General features: G+C 38.6%; 3 protein-coding genes across 5 annotated transcripts in view; all 3 read right to left on the reverse strand.

The window, feature by feature from the left end:
- golt1ba (golgi transport 1Ba) overlaps positions 1 to 2,454 on the reverse strand; it is a 6,080-nt gene extending 3,626 nt beyond the window's left edge. Inside the window, exons 1-3 of the mRNA XM_017493955.3 lie at positions 2,182 to 2,454; positions 1,259 to 1,350; positions 1 to 9 (exon numbers count right to left, since the gene is read on the reverse strand). The exon at positions 1 to 9 is cut by the window's left edge and continues 170 nt beyond it. Of these exons, the coding sequence (XP_017349444.1) occupies positions 1 to 9; positions 1,259 to 1,350; positions 2,182 to 2,206 (126 nt within the window). The 5' untranslated portion in view covers positions 2,207 to 2,454. The remainder of the gene's footprint in view (positions 10 to 1,258; positions 1,351 to 2,181) is intronic.
- A 1,761-nt stretch (positions 2,455 to 4,215) lies between these two features.
- stmp1 (short transmembrane mitochondrial protein 1) lies at positions 4,216 to 6,825 on the reverse strand. The gene is made up of 3 exons (XM_017493956.3): positions 6,669 to 6,825; positions 6,348 to 6,401; positions 4,216 to 4,918 (listed from the first exon to the last, which is right to left on the reverse strand). The coding sequence occupies exons 1-3, from the start codon at positions 6,681 to 6,683 to the stop codon at positions 4,847 to 4,849; spliced, it is 141 nt and encodes a 46-aa protein (XP_017349445.1). The 5' UTR covers positions 6,684 to 6,825; the 3' UTR covers positions 4,216 to 4,846.
- Positions 6,826 to 11,274: 4,449 nt separating this feature from the next.
- On the reverse strand, positions 11,275 to 22,659 carry akr1b1.2 (aldo-keto reductase family 1, member B1 (aldose reductase), tandem duplicate 2). 3 transcript variants are annotated; one of them, XM_017493669.2, is made up of 11 exons: positions 22,417 to 22,659; positions 19,304 to 19,401; positions 18,571 to 18,738; positions 18,360 to 18,476; positions 17,649 to 17,726; positions 17,439 to 17,561; positions 13,375 to 13,481; positions 13,179 to 13,260; positions 12,295 to 12,378; positions 12,118 to 12,200; positions 11,275 to 12,012 (listed from the first exon to the last, which is right to left on the reverse strand). In XM_017493669.2, exons 2-11 carry the CDS (start codon positions 19,367 to 19,369, stop codon positions 11,970 to 11,972), a joined length of 951 nt encoding a protein of 316 aa, XP_017349158.1. In that variant the 5' UTR covers positions 19,370 to 19,401; positions 22,417 to 22,659; the 3' UTR covers positions 11,275 to 11,969.
- Positions 22,660 to 23,370: the final 711 nt, after the last annotated feature.

The raw sequence follows: 23,370 nt of genomic DNA on the forward strand, positions 1-23,370 counted from the left end.
AAACAGGATCTGGGAAGATAAGACGAAGCTGGGAGAGCGGGAACCTGTTTGCGTCGAGGTTGCGGTTATTTTCCGCACCGTTACCGAGACTGTCACAGCGAATACCGGAAGTATCATTCCTATGGTTCACTTCTTCTAACGATTATTTTGAAACATGTCCTTTAAATAGAAAGCTTACGAGGTTACGGCTCTTGTTAGGGTTAGTGAGTCAGATATATTGGCTCGGCGTATTCGACTCCCAAACGGCTCTTCTCAATGGGTCAGATCATATTATTCGACTCCCAGATGGCTCTTTTCGGTGGGTCGGATCTATTGGCTCGACTCACTCGGTTCCCAAACGGTTCTATTCAATCAGTCAGATCTATTGCTCTGCTAATTTGGCTTCAAACGGCTCTTCTTAATGAATCGGATCACTTTATTCGACTCCCAAAATATTTCGGTGAGTCAGATCTATTGCTCAGCTAATTCGACTCTGAAACGGCTCTTTTTAGTGAGTCAGCTCTATTACTCGACTCTCAAACGGCTCTTTTTAGTGAGTCAGATCTATTACTCGACTCCCAAATGGCTCTTTTTAGTAAGTCAGCTCTATTACTCGACTCTCAAACGGCTCTTTTTAGTGAGTCAGATCTATTACTCGACTCCCAAATGGCTCTTTTTAGTGAGTCAGCTCTATTACTCGACTCTCAAACGGATCTTTTTAGTGAGCCTGATCTATTACTGGCTAATTCGACTCTCAAACAGCTCTTTTTAGTGAGTCTGATCTATTTGCTCGCCGCATTAGACTCTCAAATGTGTCTTGTCAAGGAATCAGATCACCTTATTCGATTACCAAAAATTTTCGGTGAGCGAAACCATTTGCATCGAGGGTGCGGAAGATGAAAGAGCTCGGAAAAGTTACGAATCCTTTAATAGGTATCGGTAACGGTACGGAAGATTACCATGGTGTGACCGTATACCTCGATATCACGGCTTCCGGTACATCTCGGTATTCTTGGTTGCTAAATACGTGACCTGCTGCTACAGGAAAATAATCAACAACGGTCTGAGTAATTATACAGAGCCACTAAGGGGACATGAAAATGTATATTTCAATGCTTTTGCGTTTGCTCGCAAAAAAACTTGCGAGAGAACGCCAAAAACAATCGCAAGAGAACACAAAAACTATTTTTGCATTCTCTCACAATCACACCTTCACAATCTTGAAGCGTATATGGAGTATCAGATCGACACATCCTGAGACTGAGGTGTCAGCGCTTACGTTTCCAATAGCGAGGAGTGCTTTGTCGAAAAACAGGATCATCCCAAAGAACAGGAAAAACACTCCGAAACCCGTCAGTCCAATCCCGATTTCTGTGGCGTGAAGAAAACACAAGCTTTACTGCACGTCTGCGTTCGTCCTCAACTCACAAAATAAAAACTCCACCCAATCTTTACAACTAACACGTGATCTCCCGCAGCGTCCAAGTTCTATTTCGTTTAAACTTTGTTCACTTTCCTTACTGACAGTGGTGCAGTGGGATTGAACCCTCACTTCACCTCTACTTAAAAAGAGCGATGCAGCGGCGCTTTAGTGTTTCAGTGCGTCCAGCTGTCTCGCCTCCTCGTCTGGATTCTCTGCTCAAGCAGATCAGCTTCCGAAACGTCAGCTTTCACGCTCGTAACGCCACCAATGGCTTCACGCCATCACAAATGTTTTGGTATAAAGACATTTTAACGTGGGTCAGGGTGGAGTTTAACTTTACTAGGTAATATTCAGGTGACCGATATAAAATCCAACATGATACATAATGCGATGTTCTTTAAGCAAAGCGCACATGTCAAACAGGTCGGTTTAGTCTTTAAAATGATGACTGATCAATGCAATCTGTGTAAAATATATATAAAACATTGATATTACACTGCAGCTGGAAAACTGCAACACTGGTCATGTTGGATGAAGTACAATGTAAATAATCAAAGACTGAGAGGATTATTCATTGCTATTCTGCCATTACAAGAGCTAAAAGATCACAAGATCTAACATTTCCTCCTAATGATGTGTAAACACACGCTATAATAAACACTCATTAGATGTGTGTTCAGTTTGTAGGTGTGAGTTAGCTGAGTGCTAGTCATTAGCTTCTAATATCCAGCCCTACTGTACGATTTAACTGCTCCAAATACACGCTATAACGGTCTTACTTTGTGAGTCAGTGAGAGTTATCATCTTTGGAAAGGTTCAGACTTTAAACTCGATGAGAAACTGGAAAGCAGCTGCCACTTTTGACGCTCCACTTGCTGTGAACTGTAGCAGCAACAGTTGCAGCGTCCACTTCCGGTACTGACTGCGCGTGCGCGAGACTGTCACAGCGAATACCGGAAGTATCATTCCTATGGTTCGCGTTTTTTAACGATTATTTTGAAACATGCCCTTTAAATAGAAAGCTTACGAGGTTACGGCTCTTGTTAGGGTTAGTGAATCAGATATATTGGCTCGGCGCATTCGACTCCCAAACAGCTCTACTTAATGAATCAGATCACATTATTCGACTCCCAGATGGCTCTTTTCGGTGGGTCGGATCTATTGGCTCGACTGACTCACTCGGTTCCCAAACGGTTCTTTTCAATCAGTCAGATCTATTGCTCTGCTAATTTGGCTTCAAACGGCTCTTCTTAATGAATCGGATCACCTTATTCGACTCCCCAAAATTTTCGGTGAGCCAGATCTATCGCTCGGCTAATTTGACTCTCAAACGGCTATTTTTAGTGAGTCAGCTCTATTACTCGACTCTCAAACGGCTCTTATTAGTGAGTCAGATTTATTACTCGACTCTCAAACGGCTCTTTTTAATGAGTCAGATCGATTCCTGGCTAATTCGACTATCAACGGCTCTTTTTAGTGAGTCATATCTATTATTCGACTCTCAAATTGCTCTTTTTAGTGAGTCAGATCTATTAGTCGACTCTCAAACGGCTCTTTTTAGTGAGTCATATCTTTTACTCGACTCTCAAATTGCTCTTTTTAATGAGTCAGATCGATTACTCAGCTAATCGACTCTCAAACGGCTCTTTTTAGTGAGCCAGATCTATTTGCTCGGCGCATTCAACTCCCAAACGTCTCTTCTCAATGCGTCCGCTCACCTTATTCGACTCTCAAACGGCTCTTTGCGCTGGGTCAGATCTATTGCTCGACTCACTTTGCTCCCAAATGGCTCTTATTGGTAAATCAGATCTATTGATCGACTCACTCGACTTCCAAACAGCTCTTTATATTCAGTCAGATCTATTGCTTGGCTTATTTGACCCCTAAACGGCTCTCTTCATTGAGTCAGATCCATTGCTTGGTTCATTCGGTTCACAAACAACTCGTTCTGTATCAAATTGGCATTTATCAAGAAATAGACAAAAAAAATAACCTGTTTTTTAAGAAGGCATCATTAACTCTTGAATAAGTATCCTTCCCTGTTTATATAAAACATTTTCTATTTTGTTCTGTATGCAGTTAGTTTTAAAGACTATCTCAGTGCATCCTCAGTTGCGATTCCAAATGGAATTATTATAAGCATTTTACTCTTTATTTTCATGTTTACACGGCTACTGTTTATACATTTTGTAGAAAAAGTAAATGTTTTGAGGATACATCTTTTTTTTTTTTTTTTTAAAGGTAAATATATTATATATATTGTCATATTGAATAGCTCCTATTATTTATATTGATAATGCTGCCACCTGTTGGTCACATTCAGAACTGCAGCCAGTTTTTCAGTGGTTATATTCATTTGTTTATCAAACTATATCAGTTTAATCTTAAATTAGTCATCTTACATTGCTAAATTAATAAATCTTGTATTTATCAATTTTATTTGCCCAGTATGTCAATACACTGGAATGCTTATGCCGACGTTAGTTGTTTAGATGTAATATAAGGCATTGTGCGTTTATGAGCAATTTATGAACGATAACAGGAAAATGTATTTAAAAAAAAAATAAATCACACAAAGGTCTTCAGCAGCAAAAACTGTGAAATTTGTAAATATTTTATGTGTAATCATTTGTAATTTATCATTCGTAGTATCAATCTTAAAAGTTAATTTACATAATATGGATATAATTAATTTTTTAAAAATTTATATAATTCGTCATCATAATGTGTAGCAGTGATGTTTGGTTCTTTCAGGCGTTAAAGCGATTAAGAATAAAGACCGTAAAGCATCAGAGAGAAAGACACAGCAGTGATTCATTTCCCAGAACTGGTGTATTTATCGACTACAATTTACAGCTCGCAATTGTGCTAACAGCTGAAAAATATTAACACTGTTTATCTACCCAATCTCACCAGAAGTGCTTTTTAAAATATATTTCATAAAGCTAACGAACTATACGAGTTCATGACCATTCTTTAATGTATAGCACTTCACTTTTAAAACATCTTGTCTAGAATGTTAACTTTTCAAGCCTTTTAGCAGGTATATAAAGTGCACTTACACTTTCCTACACCTAAAACTTGTTCAAATGGACCCAAAGTTTATTCAGAGACTGAAAGAACTTTCAGGGAGCACGTGTTCCACTTTTATACACATTATCCGTAAATGCTTTAAGCTGAACAGATCGATCGACGTGCATGTAATGGAACAAATATCCAGGAGAACAAATCCAGCACTTTAACAAACATCAGTGTATATGTATAAAAAATTTCAGCGCTAACTTAGTTTTAGTTAACGTTGATGGAAAATCTTTAGATCATATTTGTGTTGAAATGTTTTTTTTGTTTTTAAATTTTTTTTTTTTAAATGACTATTTCAACAAACTGTCGTCAATATCATCTGGGTGTACTACTCATAATAAATAGATTGACGATTCATCAACTTCACTCCGGAGGCTTTTTCTTCGCTTCCACGTCTTTTTTGAAGGCCTCGATTTTCTTTGCAATGTTCGGGACCTTTGGTATGGAGACGAAAAAGAAGAAACAGGCTGTTAGACAGACATTTGAACAAAAAAGGGGGGGGGGGGCATCATTTGCAGGTTGTAAGTTGGATGTATTGTCAGATTTCTTTTTTCCCCCCAAGACATGAATGACTTATCCGGGACAAAACAGGGAGAAATTATCACAAAGCATCCTGATACCCGAAGACCTGGGAACGCTGATCGTCATGGAGACGCAGAATTGAAAACGGCTGTGCGAAATCGATTATTCGAGTCGACACTTTGAACTTTTTCGACAGAGTGAGGTTTCCGGCAAGATTGACAAAATGCTCGTGTGTATTGACGTAAAAAACAACAACAACGTGTGTACTCGTCAATACGGTGAAGTTTTCTTGAAGTAAGGCGACGTTTATTTAACACTGATGGAAGCAGTCTCCAGTGTCAGCGCTTTGTAAAACGGTCACTTGAAATTTTCCGACATCTTCAGTACAGACAAATTTACTCTTAATGCGGTTTCAGGATTCACGTACACAGTTACATACAGTATATAACTTGCAGCGAAATGAAAACCTGGCCTAATCCTCCTTATACTGTGCATTTACATAACTAAATGAAAAATGAGAGGAAATAAGAAATATTTGCACAGGAATGTGCAGGAAAAAAAATAATGGTATGTTATGTGTAGTAACAATGCAAAGTTAGTTCCTGTTGTCACTTACACTATAGCAGCTATAAAAAGCCGTTCCCTCACCAGCATGTCTTTATTCTCTCTCTTCAAGTTAATAAGATGAAATAACCTCAAACAGCTCGTCGTCTTTTGTTACCAAGAAACTAAATTTTGTTATCGACTTTGTTATGGTGGACATATCCAGCCATCAGACTCCTCAACACCATACAGATCCCGCCGCACTTCATAAATACTCCTTTTTCACTCTGCACTCCATTGAGAACAAAATTCTGTTTCTTGGTAACAAAAGATGACGAGCCGTTTGATGTTTTTTCCATCTTATTAATTTCAAGAGAGACAATAAAGAGATGCTGGTGAGGGAACGATTGTTTATAGCTGCGATAGCGTAAGTGACAACACGAACTAGACTTAACAAAGACATTAATTTTAACTATAAATGGATTTTAAAAAAAGCCCAAAAGTATGAGGTGCTGTTATATTATAGGGAAAATAATGATTGTCCTAGCATTCCATTGTGTTTTATTCCTTGTGTTGATTCAATTTTTGCCATATATAATAATAATAATAATAATAATAATAATAATAATAATAATAATAAACACTTCTATTTATTCAATGAAATTAATTTATTGGATTTATTCTGTAGTTGGTTTGGAAACATCCAAGCATTATGTCGTATCAAATTGGCAAAACTGTACATTCTAATTATTTAATGTTTTAATTTGCATTATGACGGGGGGGAAAATATGTGTATAACCTCATAGTTCTGTGCGAGGTACATCCCAACTACATTCCCCAAAGTGAAGCCAACCTGCAAAACAAACACAATACACACTTTACTACACGCTGTCCCCATTTAATACATGTTTGTTTGTTTAAAAAAACCAACAACTTAAATCTGTAAAATTATGTATCCTTCCATGGGCTGTTACATTATCTAGTATTATCTCCTAACATCTCCTGAAGTCACGAGCTAGCAATCTGAGGTAACTAGCTAGCCACTTTACTAGCAACTGATTTACCGACTTAATGTCTCGTAAAGATTTAAATACACAAACACAAACACACAAATACTCACGATGAACTGCATCATGGTTAGAGCTTTGGGTGTAAATACATAAATAATTAAAGTGTTTAAGAAGTTTCGAGGTGTGCTGCTGTGAAGACGAGAACAGAGAGTCAGCTTGCCTTGCTAACGGATTTCAAAATAAACGCCCAGGCATCGAGTGATGCGTTGGGGAAAAAAAAGCTTCCAAACTTTTTGTTATATAAATAACAAACTGATCAACGTAAATAAATGTATGTCGCTTTTAATAGATTGTAATAATATAATAGAAAACTCCCTTTAATTCATTTAGTTTCGCTGTTTTTGCTTAGTTTTCGTTACTGTAGTTACAAGATCTGACCAGGGGATGTCGCCAAACACGTATATCAGATTACTTATCTTGAACTTTTCTCCATTTTGCAGTGCTATTGAACAATTTCAATTACTTTTGTTGGATTTGTTCATCGCAAACAGCTGAAAGTCTGTAGATATTGGCAATAAACCCGATTTTCAATGGGGGTTGAATAATATTTATTGCAACTGTATGGTATGAATCTACATAAAATATCCCATTATACTGCAGTATATATATATATATATATATATATATATATATATATATATATATATATATATATATATATATATATATATATATATATACATATATATATACACCTGTTCCTGGAAAGTACTCAGAGTTTGTTGAAGAACATACCAAAACAAACATGATTATGTACAGCATTTAGCAGACACCCTTATCCAGAGTGACTTACAGAAGTGCTTTGTAGTCTCTAGCAAAAACACAGCGTGCTAGTTCACTAGGTCAGGGACTAAAGCACTCTGAAAAACATAGTTTTTAATTCTCCTGTTTACAAAACAGTCCCTGTTTACACAGACAGTGTTTATGAACATATGTATATGAACACCTTGCACATTCATGCAGTTAACAAATCAGATAAATAAAGTTCAAGAGCAACCATGCCACGATTAAAGTCGCAGAGATCAGGCTTTTTCTTCATTCTGATGACTGATGTGAACATTAACTGAAGCTCTTGACCTGTATCTATATGATTTTATGCATTGTGTTGCTACCACATGATTGGCTGATTAGATAACTGCATGAATGTGCAGGTGTACAGATGTTACAGTACAATAGAGAGGACAGTGAGTGTATGATATGTCATAAATGTAAACTGCTGTGTAAAAATATCCAAAACTGAATATGAACATTCAATAAATAAATTTAAAAAAGCAATAAATATGGATCAGTATCCATGACTCTCCCAAGATTATACTGTCCACCAAAGGTCAGTTACAGGGTATCTTCTCTATTCAGAAAAGTAACCAAGAAGTGTAACCTTCATGATCCTACCACCAACATGCTTCACAGCATGGATGGTGCTGTCAGGGTGATGGGCAATGTTGGGTTTCTACCAAATGTCAAGCTTTGTGCCAAGACCAAAAAGTTCAATTTTGGTCTCATCAGACCAGAGAACCTTTTTCCAAACGTCTGCCAAGATTCCAACATGTCTTTAGGCAACTCCAAATAGGATTACATACAGCTAACCACTCTTCCATAAAGACCAGCTTTGTGGAGTGTCCAGGCTTTGGATGTTCCGTGAACAGCGTCTCCCAGCTATGGATCTCTTTAACTGCTTCAAAGTTGGCACCCTTGGTAAATATAAGCAAAGAAGGCTGTGAAAAAGTATCTTTATTTTTTAATCTTTTGATATTTTGTTAAAAAGATTCACAAAAAATACTCTGCTCTCATTCATGTCAAACAATTGCAAACACAACACAGGTTTATTAAAAAAAACCCTATGAATTCATATGAGAAAAATATATTTGAAGTATATTCCCACTGATATTTTACATTTATTTAATACACCTAGGAACAGGAAGTTGTTCAAAAATGACTTCCTGTTTCACAGGGGTATAAATGTGAGGTAACACACAGGCCAAATTCCCTTAGTCATTCATAACAATGGGTAAGAGCAAGGAATATAGCTGTGATGTGCAGCAAAAGGTTGTTGAGCTTCACACAATGGGGCGTGGCTATAAGAAAATAACACAAGCATTGAAAATTTCCACCATCAGGGCAATAATTAAGAAGTTCCAGTCAACTGGAAATGTTATGAATCGACCTGGAATTGGACGCGTGTCTATATCGTCTCAACGCACTGTGAAGAGGACGGTTCGAGTGGATAAAAAATCTCCAAGGATCACAGCTGGAGAACTGCAGAAGTTTGGGGTCTTGGGGTCAGAAAGTCTCCAAAACTACAATCTGAAGTCACCGACATCACCACAAGCTGTTTGGAAGGGTTTCAAGAAAAAAGCCTCTACTCTCATCCAAAAACAAACTCGAGCGTCTTCAGTGTGCAGACACTACTGGAACTTCAAATGGGATCGGGTTCTACGGTCAGATGAAGCCAAAATACAGCTTTTTGGTAATAAACACCAGAGGTGGTTTTGGAGCACACAGAGAGGTAGCCATATGGAAAAGTACCTCATGACCACGGTTAAATATGGAGGTGGATCTTTAATGTTTAAATGAAAACCTGACTGCCTCTGCCAGAAAGCTTCAAATGGGCCGTGGTTGGATCTTCCAGCAGGACGATTATCCAAAACATACATCAAAATCAACACAGAAATGGTTTACTGACCACAAAATCAAGGTCCTACCATGACCATCCCAGTCCCCTGACCTGAACCCCAGAGAAACCCTGTGGGGTGAACTGAAGAGGAGAGTCCACCAGCGTGGACCTCGAAATGTGAAGGATCTGGAGAGGTTCTGTATGGAGGAACGCTCTCAGATCCCTCACCATGTATTCTCCAACCTCATCAGGCGTTATAGGAGAAGACTCAGAGCTGTTATCTTGGCAAAGGGAGATAGCACAAAGTACTGACTAAAAGGGTGCCAATAATTGTTCAACACCTATATTTAACAAACATTCTTTTTTGGGATAAACCTGTGTTGTGTTTGTAATTGTTTGATATCCATGAAAGCAGAGTATTTTTGTTAATTATTGAACAAAAGCTCAAAAGGTTAAACAATAAATAAAATTTTTCACAGCCTTCTTTGCTCCTATTTACAGTACCAAGGGTGCCAATATATAGTGTATTGTATACATAACATTTTTCCAGAAAAGCCTGTGTCATGCTCAAGGATAATCAATAATTACACACACCATAAACAACTTATCTCAAGGAATATAAAAGCATAAAATATTTGGTTTATGGGTGGCATATGATGAAATATTAAAGAAGGAAATCTCAATTACACAAGTGCAAACCAGTCATCCTCCTACATTCTTAGAGGACAAAAAAGGAAAAATCTAGAAGGTTCTTCAGTGTGCCTTTGGAGGAATCCTTAAAGGTTCTATAAAGATCCCAGCAAGGAGCTAAAAATCCATAAATATACACTTCTACACTTTTAAATAAAACCTGAAATCCCCTTAAAGGTTTTATGTAGAACCCTATGACAGTGTTTCCCCATCATCATCATCATCCTTCTCCTTCTAAGAAGCGTAACTATCTTTTTATTTTACACTCATAGGGAAAAAAATAAGTCAAATCTAGAACCCTTAAGCTTTCTTTGCTTGTACATCCTGGAGAAACCCTGAAAACTTGGGGCCGAGGAGTTTACACGTCGCAGTTTTTCGGTAACACGACAAGCTGCATTTTAAAATTATTATTATGATTAGAACCACGATTGTACCGTGACGTGTTGGCACCCCGTCCAGGGTGTCCCCCACCTTGTGCCCCGTGTCCACTGGGATAGGTTCCAGGCTCACCGCGGCCCTGTGGACGATGATCGGTACAGAAAACGGATGGGTAGATATGGATGGACGAATTATTAGAGCCTTGTTCCTGGTTTTGGTTTCTATAATAAAATATCATCTTGAGAAAACGTTGCACCTGGACGGCTACAAAGGTGTCCTTTGCTGTAAAACTGGGTGTTTGCGTCATATAGAGCGATCATAACCTGCTACAATAATGTGATCGTATATAATACAAGGCCCTGTGTGTGCAGAGCTTGCATGTTCTGTCCTGTACTTCAGGGGGTTTCCTCTGGGAACCCCGGTTTCCTCCTCCAGTCCAAAGACATGCGTTGTAGGCTGATTGGTATTTCCAAATTATCCGTAGCGTGTGGGAGTGAGAGAGAGAGAGAGAGAATGTGTCCTGTGATGGGTTGGCCCCCGTCCAGGGTGTCCCCCAGCCGTGTGTCCCGACTCCCCTAGGATAGGCTCCATGCTCCTCCAGTAAGGAAAATAGGCACGTGTGTCACGTGTGAATATAAACTGAAGCTCTAACAGTCATTACTAGCATCGAGCAGTAATTTATTTAATTTTTTAATCCTGCTACCAGGCTGAAAACGGATACAAGGCTAAATTTAAAAAGACTTCTAAAAGCATCCACTTGTTTAAAAAATGTAAGTAAAAAAGAATATGAGTTTCTACGCTGTAAAGCTTTAAAAGCCTTTTTCGGCAAATGGTCCTGGTTTCACATCGTGTCGTAGAGGCTGCTGTTTTGGTTTTGCGTTACGGCATGAAACAACTGCGTAACGCTTTGCTGCGTGTTTTTAAAAAAAAATTTTTTTTCATAACCAACCATTTAAGAAGAAAAACACCAGAACTCTTGATGCATCAGCTTTATTTTTGGATAAAATCAGCTAAAATTAATTTTTCATCCAGTCAAAACACTTTTTTAAAAAAACAAACAAACAAACAAACAAAAAAAGCAGCCAGTTAAGATTAACTCTGATTAAATCAGACGCACGGAGTGTTCAAATCAAACCACATCACACCAGCATGTGGAGAACAATAAGACCGCGGTAATAAAATTAATTTCAGACATACGAGGGTTAACCAAAAGTTTCCGCATAAACAGATTTCCATTCTCGCTAAGTGCGTTAAGAGTATTTCAGTTTAGTTAAATATAAAGTGAAACGTTAAAGGAGGCTTCGGGTTATTTCGTCTGGTGCGGCGGTAGCCGTTAATTAATTACACGTCCTTTCTGTTTCATTTGACTTGATTAGTATTCCAGTAGAATCATTTCTATCGACTTTCCAGCACTAAAGTCACGTTTTCCGTCATTCAGAAATTTTTTTTTTTTTTTTTGTGCGAATGAGGCGTACACCTTGAATAAACACAGAACCCAAAGCTGAGGGGGAAAAAAAAGACGGAGGAATTAAAAGCAAGTGCTTTTATGCATGTTCGAGTATTCAGTGCGAAATATCAAGCTCAAGCATTTAAAACAGAACAGTGTACATAAGCCTTGCTGTTTCGTGAAATTTATTTTTTTCCCTTTTTGGAGTAATCGTCTTCAGTTTCAGTACTCAGCATTAAACGGATAATCTTTGTGATTCACACTCCTGCGAAACAAAAAAAAAACAAAAACGGGAACGTTATACATCTATAATGAATACGTCATATGTACTGAGACGACATGGATAGCGTTTCTAATATAAAGCACTCACCACTGCATGGGACAAACCCGGAAGTTCCTGTTGAAGCTCAAAATGGTCTTCATTTCATCGTCGCTCAGTTCAAAGTCAAACACCTGGCGGCGGAAATGACATTCATTTCAAACGCATTCGTTTAAGCCTGAACGTTCTCCAGCATCGTGGAGTTTCCGTCTTTCCGCTAAAGCTCACCTGGAAGTTCTCCTTGATGCGTGACGGGGTAACAGACTTCGGGATCGCGATGACGTTCCTCTGGACATGGAAGCGGATCAGGACCTGGAGATGTACACGATATACGATTCATTGCCCGGACACTTATCAATCTCAAGACCTAGGCAGACTGGATTAGTATTCCTGGAATTTTAGTTCCATATAAATCCATCATGCCAGTAATATATTACATACACACACATATACATATATATATATATATATATATATATATATATATATATATATATATATATATATAAAACCTTTTTTATATATTAACATTAACTGGATATGAAATATACGACTCTACAAATATATTTTTCCTGTGTAATATATACTTTGTCATCTTCATTGAAATCTTTCAATGGTGTACTGGCCCTTTAATTCAGTTCGAGCAGCTCGGCCAAATTAGTTAAAAAAAAAAAAGAAAAGAAAAAAAGTAAGACTCTATGCTGAAACTCCCGCTTCACTGCTGCGGCGTCTGGTGTAAAATTTAATCAGTGCAGAGATTACAAAGATTACAAACTGCAGTTTTGTCGTCGTTCCACATGAGAGACATCATCTTTACACACAGCATGAAATCCATGTGTTTTTCCCACCCCCTTTTGATCGACAGGATATAATCGGCCCTGATCACCTTTATCGGTGCATCTCTAGTTTTAATACAAACGAAGTGTGAGTCAACGTAGCATGCGTGGAATTTATAGTGTGGACTTCGTGAAGACACACCCATCTCGGTGATTTATACGGAGCTGTTACGTTATAGGGGACACCTGGTGGTGGGTGGTGAGAATTACGGACACAATGAGCTTTTTGGAGCTTTTAGAAATTCGTTGGTTTTATTTCTCCAGTCCTCCTCCTACCTGAGCGGTGGACTTCTTGTGCTTCTCAGCAATGGCCTTGATCTTTGGTTCCTCCAACAGCGATGGGTCTTCTGGTTTAGCCCTGATTGTTTAAAAAAAAAAAGCACAAAAAAAGGGCAATTAAGCTCACTTCAAACAAGCTTCACGAGTTCACGTCACTGCTTAATTCCAGTTGTGTAAAAATAAAATCCCTCACCATGGTCTATCAGGGGAACCCAGAGGGCTGTACGCGGTCACTGTAATCCCCTTCGACTGACAGAAGGAGATCAGTTTGTCCTGCGTCAGGTAAGGGTGGCACTCGATCTGCAGAAAGTAACAGTGTGATGAGATAAACGCAGACCTTGAACCTGAAAAGAAATATTTTGGCTAACCTTTCAGGTTTATACGATAACGGATAACGAATATTAATGAATTCATCATTAATGAAGTCCTCACCAACACTCAGTTACGCCATTTGAGATTCAGTTATGGGAGAATAATGTCACAGAACAACCGAACGCGACAGGGCAAAAGTACTTGAGGAGAATTTAAATGTAGAAATGATGCACGATATTAAATAGCACATCAGTCTAATTAGCTAATAAAAGTGCGTGTTTTTTAGGACACGGTCCTACCCTAAGTTCATTATCTGTGCATGAGTTTATCATTAACCTTATTAAAAAAAACTACAGTATTACCCTCCACGAATGTAGTGACACACCTACTATGCCACTTACTAAAGTAAAGTCAGTCAACGTCAATCAATCGTGTATGGCCGAACAGAATGCCGTGTAAGACTGACTATCACGCTCTGTAAACATATGATGCCTATTTTGCAACTATCGGTCTCATATCAGCTCAATTTTTTTTCACCCATGTTGAAGGAAGCCGTCCCTTTCGCTGCCTCCTTCTTCAGTTTCTCTTTAAATTCTTTAAGGCATCGTGCCTTTACTGACGATATAACATACATCAGTACTCACTTGAATCATATTGGCTCAGTAGCGAAATGAAACGTATCGGATCAGTACCGATTTGAAACATAACGGTTCAGTGGCGAATCAAATCGTTAACAGATCAGTGTGGAATTTAATCGTATCGGATGAGTGGGGAATCGAATCGTATCAGATCATTACCGACTTGAATCATATCGGTTCAGTAGCGAATCAAATCGTTAACAGATCAGTAGGGAATCGAATCGTATCGTATCGGATCAGTAGGGAATCGAATCGGATCAGATCAGTAATGACTTGAATCGTATCGGATCAGTAGTGAATTGAATCAAATGAGTGGTGAATCTAACTGGATCAGTGGGGAATTTAACCGTATCAGATCAGTCATGAATTGAACTGTATCGGATCAGTGGGGAATCGAATCTGATCCGATCAGTACCGACTTGAATCATATCAGTTCAGTAGCGAATTGAATCGTTAACAGATCAGTGGGGAATTGAATCGTATCGGATTGGATCAGTGGGGAATCTAATCGTATCGGTAGTGAATCAAATCGTGTCGGTAGTGAATCGAATTGTATCAGAAGTGAGTCGAATCATATCGGCTCAGTAGTGAATTTAATTGTATCGGATCAGAATCAAATCAAATCAGTGGTGAATCTAACTGGATCATTGGTGAATGGAATCATATCAGATCAGTAGTGAATGGAATCGTATCGTATCAGTAATGAATAGAATCATATTGCATCAGTAGCGAATTGAATCAAATCAGTGGTGAATACATATAACAGGGTTACTTGCATGTCTGGAAATGTAATGAACTTGAGTAGCTAGTGTTTACCGACACGTTCCCTCTTAATCAATTTGGAAACTACAGGCGATAAGCATATAAAATTCTGCTTTCTGACGGCAGACTCGAGTCGGACAAATAAATAGGAAACATTCTCCCACTTTCTTGCGATTAATTTGCTACGGTTTTGTGCATGTCCTCGTGTTAATTTGAATTCAAAATTCTTTTCACACAACATAATTGTTTATTAATTAATGTCGAGAGGAGCACTTTTAAATCGTCTAGAAAAAGGGCACGGGCTCGAGCCCCCAGAGCGCCCCCTTCGGCACGTCCCTGGGCTGGATCCTTTTTTGCATTACCATTTACATTACCAGTTTTTCCAAGAGAGGAAAAAAGAAGAGAGAGAGATAGATTACCATCACTCCCTCGGCAGTTGTATTAGAAACCCCCAGGGTTTTATTGTCATTTCATGCCAGGGTAACGTAACAAGTAGTGTTCTAAATCTACACACATTTCTGTAAAGAAGAAAATCTATTAAAGAAAAAAAAACCCATGATATTTTGTAATAATAAACTAATAGTACTATTGCACTGAATACTACTTAATTATAATACATTTTTATTTGGGGTACTAATAGTAATATAACAACAGTAATACATATTTCTGACTTAATTCACTTTTATATGTGTTAGACCTTGTGGCTTTTATTTTGGTGGAAAAAACGCAGGAAGTCCTCTTTTTAATGGGCAACTGCATTTTAAAATTCACACGGTGACACGGCTTTACCGTCTCAAACAGCAACGAGACAAAATAACATCTAAATCTTCTTTACGGTGCCAGTTCGGTCGCATTTTTAATTCAATTCAATTCAATTTGATTCGTATAGCGCGTTTAACGATGGACGTTGTCTCAAAGCAGCTTTACAGAAATGTATAAACACAGGATGGAGATTTTAAGTGTGGATTTATCCGTATTGAGCGAGACGGTGGTGACGGTGGTGAGGGAAAAACTCCCAGAGATGATACGAGGAAGAAACCTTGAGAGGAACCGGCCTCAGAAGGGAACCCGTCCTCATCCGGGTAACATTTTTAAGACCTTCGAAACATAAATTTAAGACATTTTAATGCTAATTAAGGCCTTATTTTTAAACTAAGGGACTTAAGACTTTTTAAGGACCCACGGAAACCCTGGAGAAAAACACGGATTAGTAGATACGAGATGACCTTTCCGTGTACATCCATCACTGTAATTAAGTCTTAGGAGACAAGATAACGACGCCAATGTCGCTGCCCTTTACGCAGAGTCGGAAACAAGAAAACATGCACACCTAGACCACAGGGAGAGTAAAACACGAAAACAAAAAGGATCTGCGGGATGGCTTTAAGGAACGCCCATGAAACAAGTTCCTGTTCTCAGTTGCAAAGAATCGCTCCTTCACCAACTTCTCTTTTCCGCTCTCTCTACTCAAGTTAGTAAGACAAAGACAAAAACACAGCTTGTCGTGTTCCTGAGGAAACACGTCACATGAAAAACACAGCTCGTCATGCTGTGCAACTCATCTGTCCTGAGATCGTTCCCGTGTCGGAAAACTTAAAATGACCTGAACGGAATCATTAAATCAGGCCTGAATTAAATCGTAAAAGGGCTGAACTGAATCGTGTCGGATGCGTAGTGAATCGAATCATACAGGATCAGTAGTGAAATTAATCGTATCGGATTGGATCATTAGTCAATTAAATATTATCGGATCAGTAGCGAATGGAATCGCATCAGATCGGTACCGAGTGGAACCGTATCGGATCAGTAACGCCTCGAATCGTATCGGATCAGTACTGATTTGAAACATAACGGTTCAGTAGTGAATCAAATCGTTAACAGATCAGTGGGGAATCGAATCGTATGGGATCATTACCGACTTGAATCATATCGGTTCAGTGGCGAATCGAATCGTTAACAGATCAGTAGGGAATCGAATCATATCGGATCAGTGGGGAGTCGAATCGTATCGATAGTGAATCGAATCGTATCGGATCAGTAGGGAATCGAATCAGATCAGATCAGTAATGACTCGAATCATGTTGGATCAGTAGTGAATTGAATCAAATCAGTGGTGAATCTAACTGGATCAGTGGTGAATGGAATCATATCGGATCAGTACTAGCTTGAATGGTATCGAATTAGTACTGAACGTAATCATATCGGATATCGGATCAGTAGTGAATTGAATCGTAGTGGATCAGTTCCGGCTTGAATCATTAACAGATCAGTACTGAATCGAATCCGTCGTGAATCGAATCATATCGAATCAGTCGTGAATTGAATCATATGTTTTGTATGAAAGAGAGCGATTCATAACCCTAGTAAAAGGTGGAACTGTGACTCCATCATGCCACTGCCTCGATGATTATCTTCCTAGAACAGCACCACACTGAGTGTTTTCTTCCTTATGTAGTCAATTTAACTGGACAAACATCCAAAAAGCATTTTAAAAACCCCTTCAGATTATACGTATACACCAGTTCGACTCTCAGCTGGAGTTTACCTGGTTGTTGGCAGGTTTATATTTGAGGCCTGGTTTATTCAGGATGGCTTCAATCTGCTCTCGGTTGAAGTTGGAGATGCCGATGGCCTTCACCAGCCCAGCGTCCACCAGCTCTTCCATTCCCTACAACAACAAGATCGGTGCGTAATGACGTGATGCTGCCTCAGGAAGCATTTTTGTAAAAAAATGAAACTATAATCGATTTCTCACCTCCCAGGTCTCCAGGAAAGTGGTGTCATCAGTGATGGTAAAACCGTCACTGTCCAGCGGGAAGTCTTCTGATCCAGGCTGAGAGATAGAAACACAGTCCTTAAACACAAGTCCTATAGAAATATCTGTCCTGGAGTCAGCCATCAGTCTGAAGTGTTTTATTCTTCTTACACCACAGCAATCTGCCAATGATTACACCTTTCCAATGATACATTCCTAATACCTGTATACAGGCTGCAGGTTCCAGAGAAGACAAAAGTCCTTCTTCAGCTCCACAAGGTGAAACATCCTGGATTCTACTTATCCATCTTCTTATCATTAACGTGTTAGCTGAACTTTAAGTCAAATAAACCTTTGAGCTTAAAGACTTTTTGCTGCACAAATCCAGGGTTGCTTCATCATTGTCAACAATCTAATCCAATAACCATCTAATCACTGGGGGGAATAATGGGGTGCTGGTCAGCCAGATTAGACGTGTGTGATTGTGTTAGTCTTGGGGAAATCTCTCAGGGTGTAAAGATTAGCCTTTTGAGTACTGATTTCCCCCAGGACTAATTTATTTTGGTCTGGAGAACCTGTACTGCTCCCATTATTACTATCATTAGTACTACTGTTTTCCTAATACTACTCCTGCAGCCTTACGTATCTGAGGACGAGATAAAACTGGAAAACTATAACCTCGTTTTATTAGATAAGGATATATAATGTCACCTTAAAGCCCATTGGCCAGTGGACCAGATACAGATCCAGGTAGTCCAGCTGCAGGTCACTTAAGGTCTTCTGACACGCCCCTTTTACGGACGATTTCTGGTGAAAGGTGCACCAAAGCTGTGAAGGAAAGAACCTTTGTTCATTCGAACTAATTTGACGTAACGTTTGTAATATAATCAGCATTCTCGGGCGGCGAGGTCGTGAGGGCTACCTTGCTGACGACAAACAGCTCCTCCCTTTTCACCACGCCCTCTTTAATCATTGCCCGGATCCCCTCGCCGACCTCCTTCTCGTTCTCGTAGACGAACGCTCCGTCGATGTGTCTGTAGCCCGCGGCGATGGCGGCTTTCACGGCTTGTGTCACTTCGCCTGTCTTAGACTGGGGCAGAGGACAAAGGGTTAATAAATGTTCACTCACATATCAGCACAGAGCGTGATACAATGCTGAAATGGCTTTGTTTAACTTTCGTGTAACTTTGGTGCGGCCGTGACCGGCTCTCATCACTGACACGTGTAAACATTTATAGACATTTTATTTGGATTTATTTTTAGAATTTTGTAATAGAGAATGTTTTATTTTCTTTAAGCTTCTTTCATATAATTTTTTTTGCTACTTTTTATTTAGCTTTACTCTACTTCTATACTGTATATTATTATTATTATTATTAGTAGTAGTAGTAATAGTAGTAGTAGTATTTTTTGCTACTTTTTATTTAGCTTTACTCTACTTCTATACTGTATATTATTATTATTATTATTATTATTATTATTAGTAGTAGTAGTAGTAGTAGTAGTACAAAATACATTTATTTAATGCCACTTCTCTTTAAAAAAAAAATAAACTACACATTTAAAACATATTTAATGGATGCAATTAAAAGTTACGTGCAATAAATGCACAAAACCTAGAAATTATTTTTATTTTATAATATTTTGACTCTCACCTGAAATGTACCGAGACCCACAAGTGGCATGTCTGCTCCGGTGTTGAGTTTCACTGAAGTTGCCATTTTCAACAGGATTCACCTTTCTCCTCTTATGACTAAATAATAAATGTAACTGGTTACAGTGAACTGGTTCAGGTTAGTACTGGTGCAGGAGGCAGAGTCACCTGACCCTAATCAAATAACAACTGCGGGCAAAGTGCACAGACAGCCGAAAATATGCACAGATCATGCTGTCATATGTGTACTATACCAATATCAGGCACAACACCGCCACCTTGTGGACTGGAACATGAATCTCCAGCTTCCCCCCCCCACTGAGTCAGATAATTTGACTCGGCTCACCAATAAGAGTCGACTCCTGACCTCCTAAGCAGCTTTCTAAACCGGACAACGTAATTGTTCTTATTGCATAACTATGACTGAATTGTTTAGTCAAATCGTTCTCTAATTTCTAAGGAAATTCTAGCTCTTTTACGTGAGTCAGATCGTTTGACTCGGCGCACCAAAACGAGTCGACTCCTTCAGCTCCGAAACAGTTCATCGCCACTCTTTTCTAAACCGGACTAAGTTTGCACTATTCTCACCACATGATTGCTCTTTGTCCAACTAGGGCTGAAATTGTCTCCTCAAATCTTACTTAGGACTTCTAAGGCACCTCCAGCTCTTTTGAGTGAGCCAGATCATTTGACTCGGCTCACCAATAAGGCTCGACTCTTTGAACTCGATCTGCACTGTAGCTAATAAGATTTCTAAAAAAGGAATTTACTTATTTATAAATGACCATTCCATAACGTACGGTGGTTTTTGCTCGCTGAAATCAGACAAATAAATAACAACGTCACTAAATGAATATGTTTTAAAAAATTATAATAAAATTAGAAATAATCAGATTTGGTCAAAAACATTAAAAAAAATAAAATAAATAAATAGAAAATAAAGAAAAAATTTAAAAGGAGTGATATATCCTTTATACACACACACACACACACACACACACACACACACACACGATATTACGAGCAATTATTTATTTCAAAAAAATTCTGTTGAACATTTAATTTGAATATTTTTTTCCTCTAAGCTACAATATCTCTGTTGTATACAATTAACAGCAATATTGTATCTTAATTCATTTACCTTATCTTAATATATTTGATCTCATCTTAACTATATAATTATTATATGGTTTCTTTATTATTAAATTGATTTTTTTTATTTTGTTTTTAAAAAAAAAAAAAAATTGTAATAGAGAATATTTTCTTTTTTCCATATCTTCTTTTATATGGGTTCATATTTGCATTTAATGATGCATATTTAATGACCTGTAACTAATTTATTTAGCCTTTCTCTACTTATATACACTATATTATTATTATTATTATTATTATTATTAGTAGTAGTAGTAGTAGTAGTAGTAGTATAAATATTTGCCCTTTGTTATAAATTAAACCAGTCCTACATAAGAGCACACCTGCCATTACTTCAAGTACAATATTGGTTTATTGAAAGCCACCTCTCTTCACAAAATATAAACGTTTACAGTGATAGTGATTTTTTTTTCTCCCACTCTGTCTCTAGGTCAGGGGTCCGATCCTATCCGGTGTTTGAGCAGGAGCCACACCTGATATCACCTGATTAATCAGTTGATCTTGGCTTCAATAGACTCAGGTGTGGCTCGAGCGGAATGAAAACCTGCACCACACCGGCCCTTTCCAGATAAGACTGGGCCCTAGACGCTCCTGGATGTTCCTGACTTTATAATGGAAAGAATGAAGTGCATTTGAACAGAATTAGACTTTTGAAACACGTGTAAGGGATGAAATTTAAAGTTCCTCGCAATAAAATGCATAAAAACTGCTGTTTAAGCTTATTCTTCTTCCGAGACCCAAAAAATGCTACTTACGGTATTCCCGTAGCGGACGATCCCAAGAACTCATTCCATCTCTATCTACCAGTAACACTCACTCTCTTCATCTATTTCTCCTTCCATCTCTCCACCTTCTCTTTTTCTTCCTTTCATTCACACGGTTCATCTATCACTCTCTCTGTAAAATCTTTTTCCTTTCTCTTCCATCTTTCAGTCATACTCTATCCATCCATGACTCTTTCTTCCACCTGCAACACCTTCTTTCTTTCCAGTAACGCTCTCTCTTTCTCTCTCTCTCTCTCTCCCTCCATCTACAGTGGTGCTTGAAAGTTTGTGAACCCTTGACAATTTTCTAAATATCTGCATAAATGACCTAAAACATCATCAGAGTCCTAAAACTAGACGAAAGAGAAATCGATTAAACAAATCAGGCAGAAATATCACACTCGGTCATTTATTTATTGAGGAAGATGATCCAATAGGACATATCTGTGAGCGGGAAAAGTATGTGGACCTCGAGGATTAGTAGCTTAATTTGAAGGTGAAATTAGAGTCAGGCGTAAAACATGTTGCATTATATTCGCCTTGCGTTCTAAAAACATTCTCATAAGATTGATGAATTGGGATGAAGGGCGCGTCTCGGTATGCGTGACATTCATTCTCCAGCTCTCAGACCCTCTCTGAACAGAGCAGACGCAGAGACGGGTGAGAGTGCAGAAGGAAAGCGAGACCTCGCGCTTGCAGGACAGAACTGCTGATATTTGGAAAGTCGCTAAGGTTTGTCCAAAAAATTGCTAGATTTTTTTTTTGCAAAACAACAACAACAAGTATCTAAGTTGGCAACACTGATCTGCACTGACAGCTAGATAAAAGGCAGCTAAGCTCCGCCTCTCCCCAGCAAAAAGAAAACATAGCGGGAGAGGGAACGCGGGGTTTTTCATTTATGCACATTATATTTAAAAGCAATCAAATACACAGAGGACCCAAATGATGCCCTGTCTGTGAATTCAAAAAAACACCAAAAAAAAGCACCCCCCCTGGTTGAGAACCACTGATCTACCTGTATCACTCCACCTATTTTGGTCTCCTTTCTTTCTATCAGCAACTGTCTGTCTGTCACTCTTTCTGTCTTTCTTCTTCGATCTATCTTCAATCTTCACACTGGTTTTGTGAAGCCAGTATCAAACTTTATCGTGAAGATCTTTACTTATCTACTTTTATTTTATAATATTCTGACTCTTACCTTCCATGTACCGAGACCCACAAGTGGCATGTCTGCTCCGGTGTTGAGTTTCACTGAAGTTGCCATTTTCGACAGGATTCACTTTTCTCCTCTTATGACTAAATAATAACTCTAACTGTTAAAGTGAACCGGTTCCGGTTAGTACTGGTGCAGGAGGCAGCGTCACCTGACTCTAGTCATATAACAACTGCGGGCAAACCCGAAAACACACACGGATCAGGCTGTAATATGTGTACGGCCCCTATATCAGGCACAACACCGCCACCTTGTGGACTGGAGCGTGAACGTCCGGCTCTTTTCCCTGAGTCAGCTCATTTGACTCGGCTCACCAATAAGAGTCGATTCCTGAACTCCTCAGCAGCTTTCTAAACCGGACCAAGTTTTTGACATTATGACCAGTTCTTTTTTTTTTTTTTTTTGCATAACTGACTGAAATTATTTAACGAGATCTTTCTCTAATTTCTATTGAAATTCCAGCTCTTTCAGGTGAGTCAGATCATTTGACTCAGCTCACCAACAGCATTCGACTCGTTTAGCTCCAAAACGACTCGTTGCCGTCCTTTTCTAAACCGGAAGACGTTTGCGGTATTTTCGCAACGGGATTGTTCTTCTTTATCAACCAACTGTGTCTGAAATGGCTTCCTTAAACATTACTTTGCGTTCAGAGCACTTTTGAGCGAGTCGGATCATTTCACCAATAAATCTCGACTCTTTCAACTCCCAAACGATTCACTGCCATTTTTTTTCCCTAAGGTGGATGAAGTTTGTGATCTTTTCACCAAGTGATTGATCTTCTTTAGCTAATTATGGGTGGAACTGTTTAATTAAATCTTGCTCCACCTTATATTATCCACTGAAATTCATAAAAAATAAAATCTATTAAATAAAAGCTCCCAATAATAATGAGCATTAATTAAAAGCATGATTTAAATATTTTTGTTATATTATCCATCC

The sequence above is a fragment of the Ictalurus punctatus genome, chromosome 19 (genome assembly GCF_001660625.3).
Source record: "Ictalurus punctatus breed USDA103 chromosome 19, Coco_2.0, whole genome shotgun sequence".
In the NCBI taxonomy this organism is placed as follows: Eukaryota; Metazoa; Chordata; class Actinopteri; order Siluriformes; family Ictaluridae; genus Ictalurus; species Ictalurus punctatus.

What these genes read in the sequence shown, in the direction of transcription:
- stmp1 (XM_017493956.3), bottom strand. An exon ending in ACCTCGCACAGAACTATGAG is followed by an intron (nt 4,919 to 6,347) that starts GTTATACACATA and finishes TCCATACCAAAG; the next exon opens with GTCCCGAACATTGCAAAGAA.
- akr1b1.2 (XM_017493669.2), bottom strand. Translation starts at nt 19,369, where the DNA reads ATGGCAACTTCAGTGAAACTCAACACCGGAGCAGACATGCCACTTGTG. An exon ending in ATAAACCTGCCAACAACCAG is followed by an intron (nt 13,482 to 17,438) that starts GTAAACTCCAGC and finishes TACTTTCTGCAG; the next exon opens with ATCGAGTGCCACCCTTACCT. An exon ending in GGTTCCCCTGATAGACCATG is followed by an intron (nt 13,261 to 13,374) that starts GTGAGGGATTTT and finishes TTAAACAATCAG; the next exon opens with GGCTAAACCAGAAGACCCAT.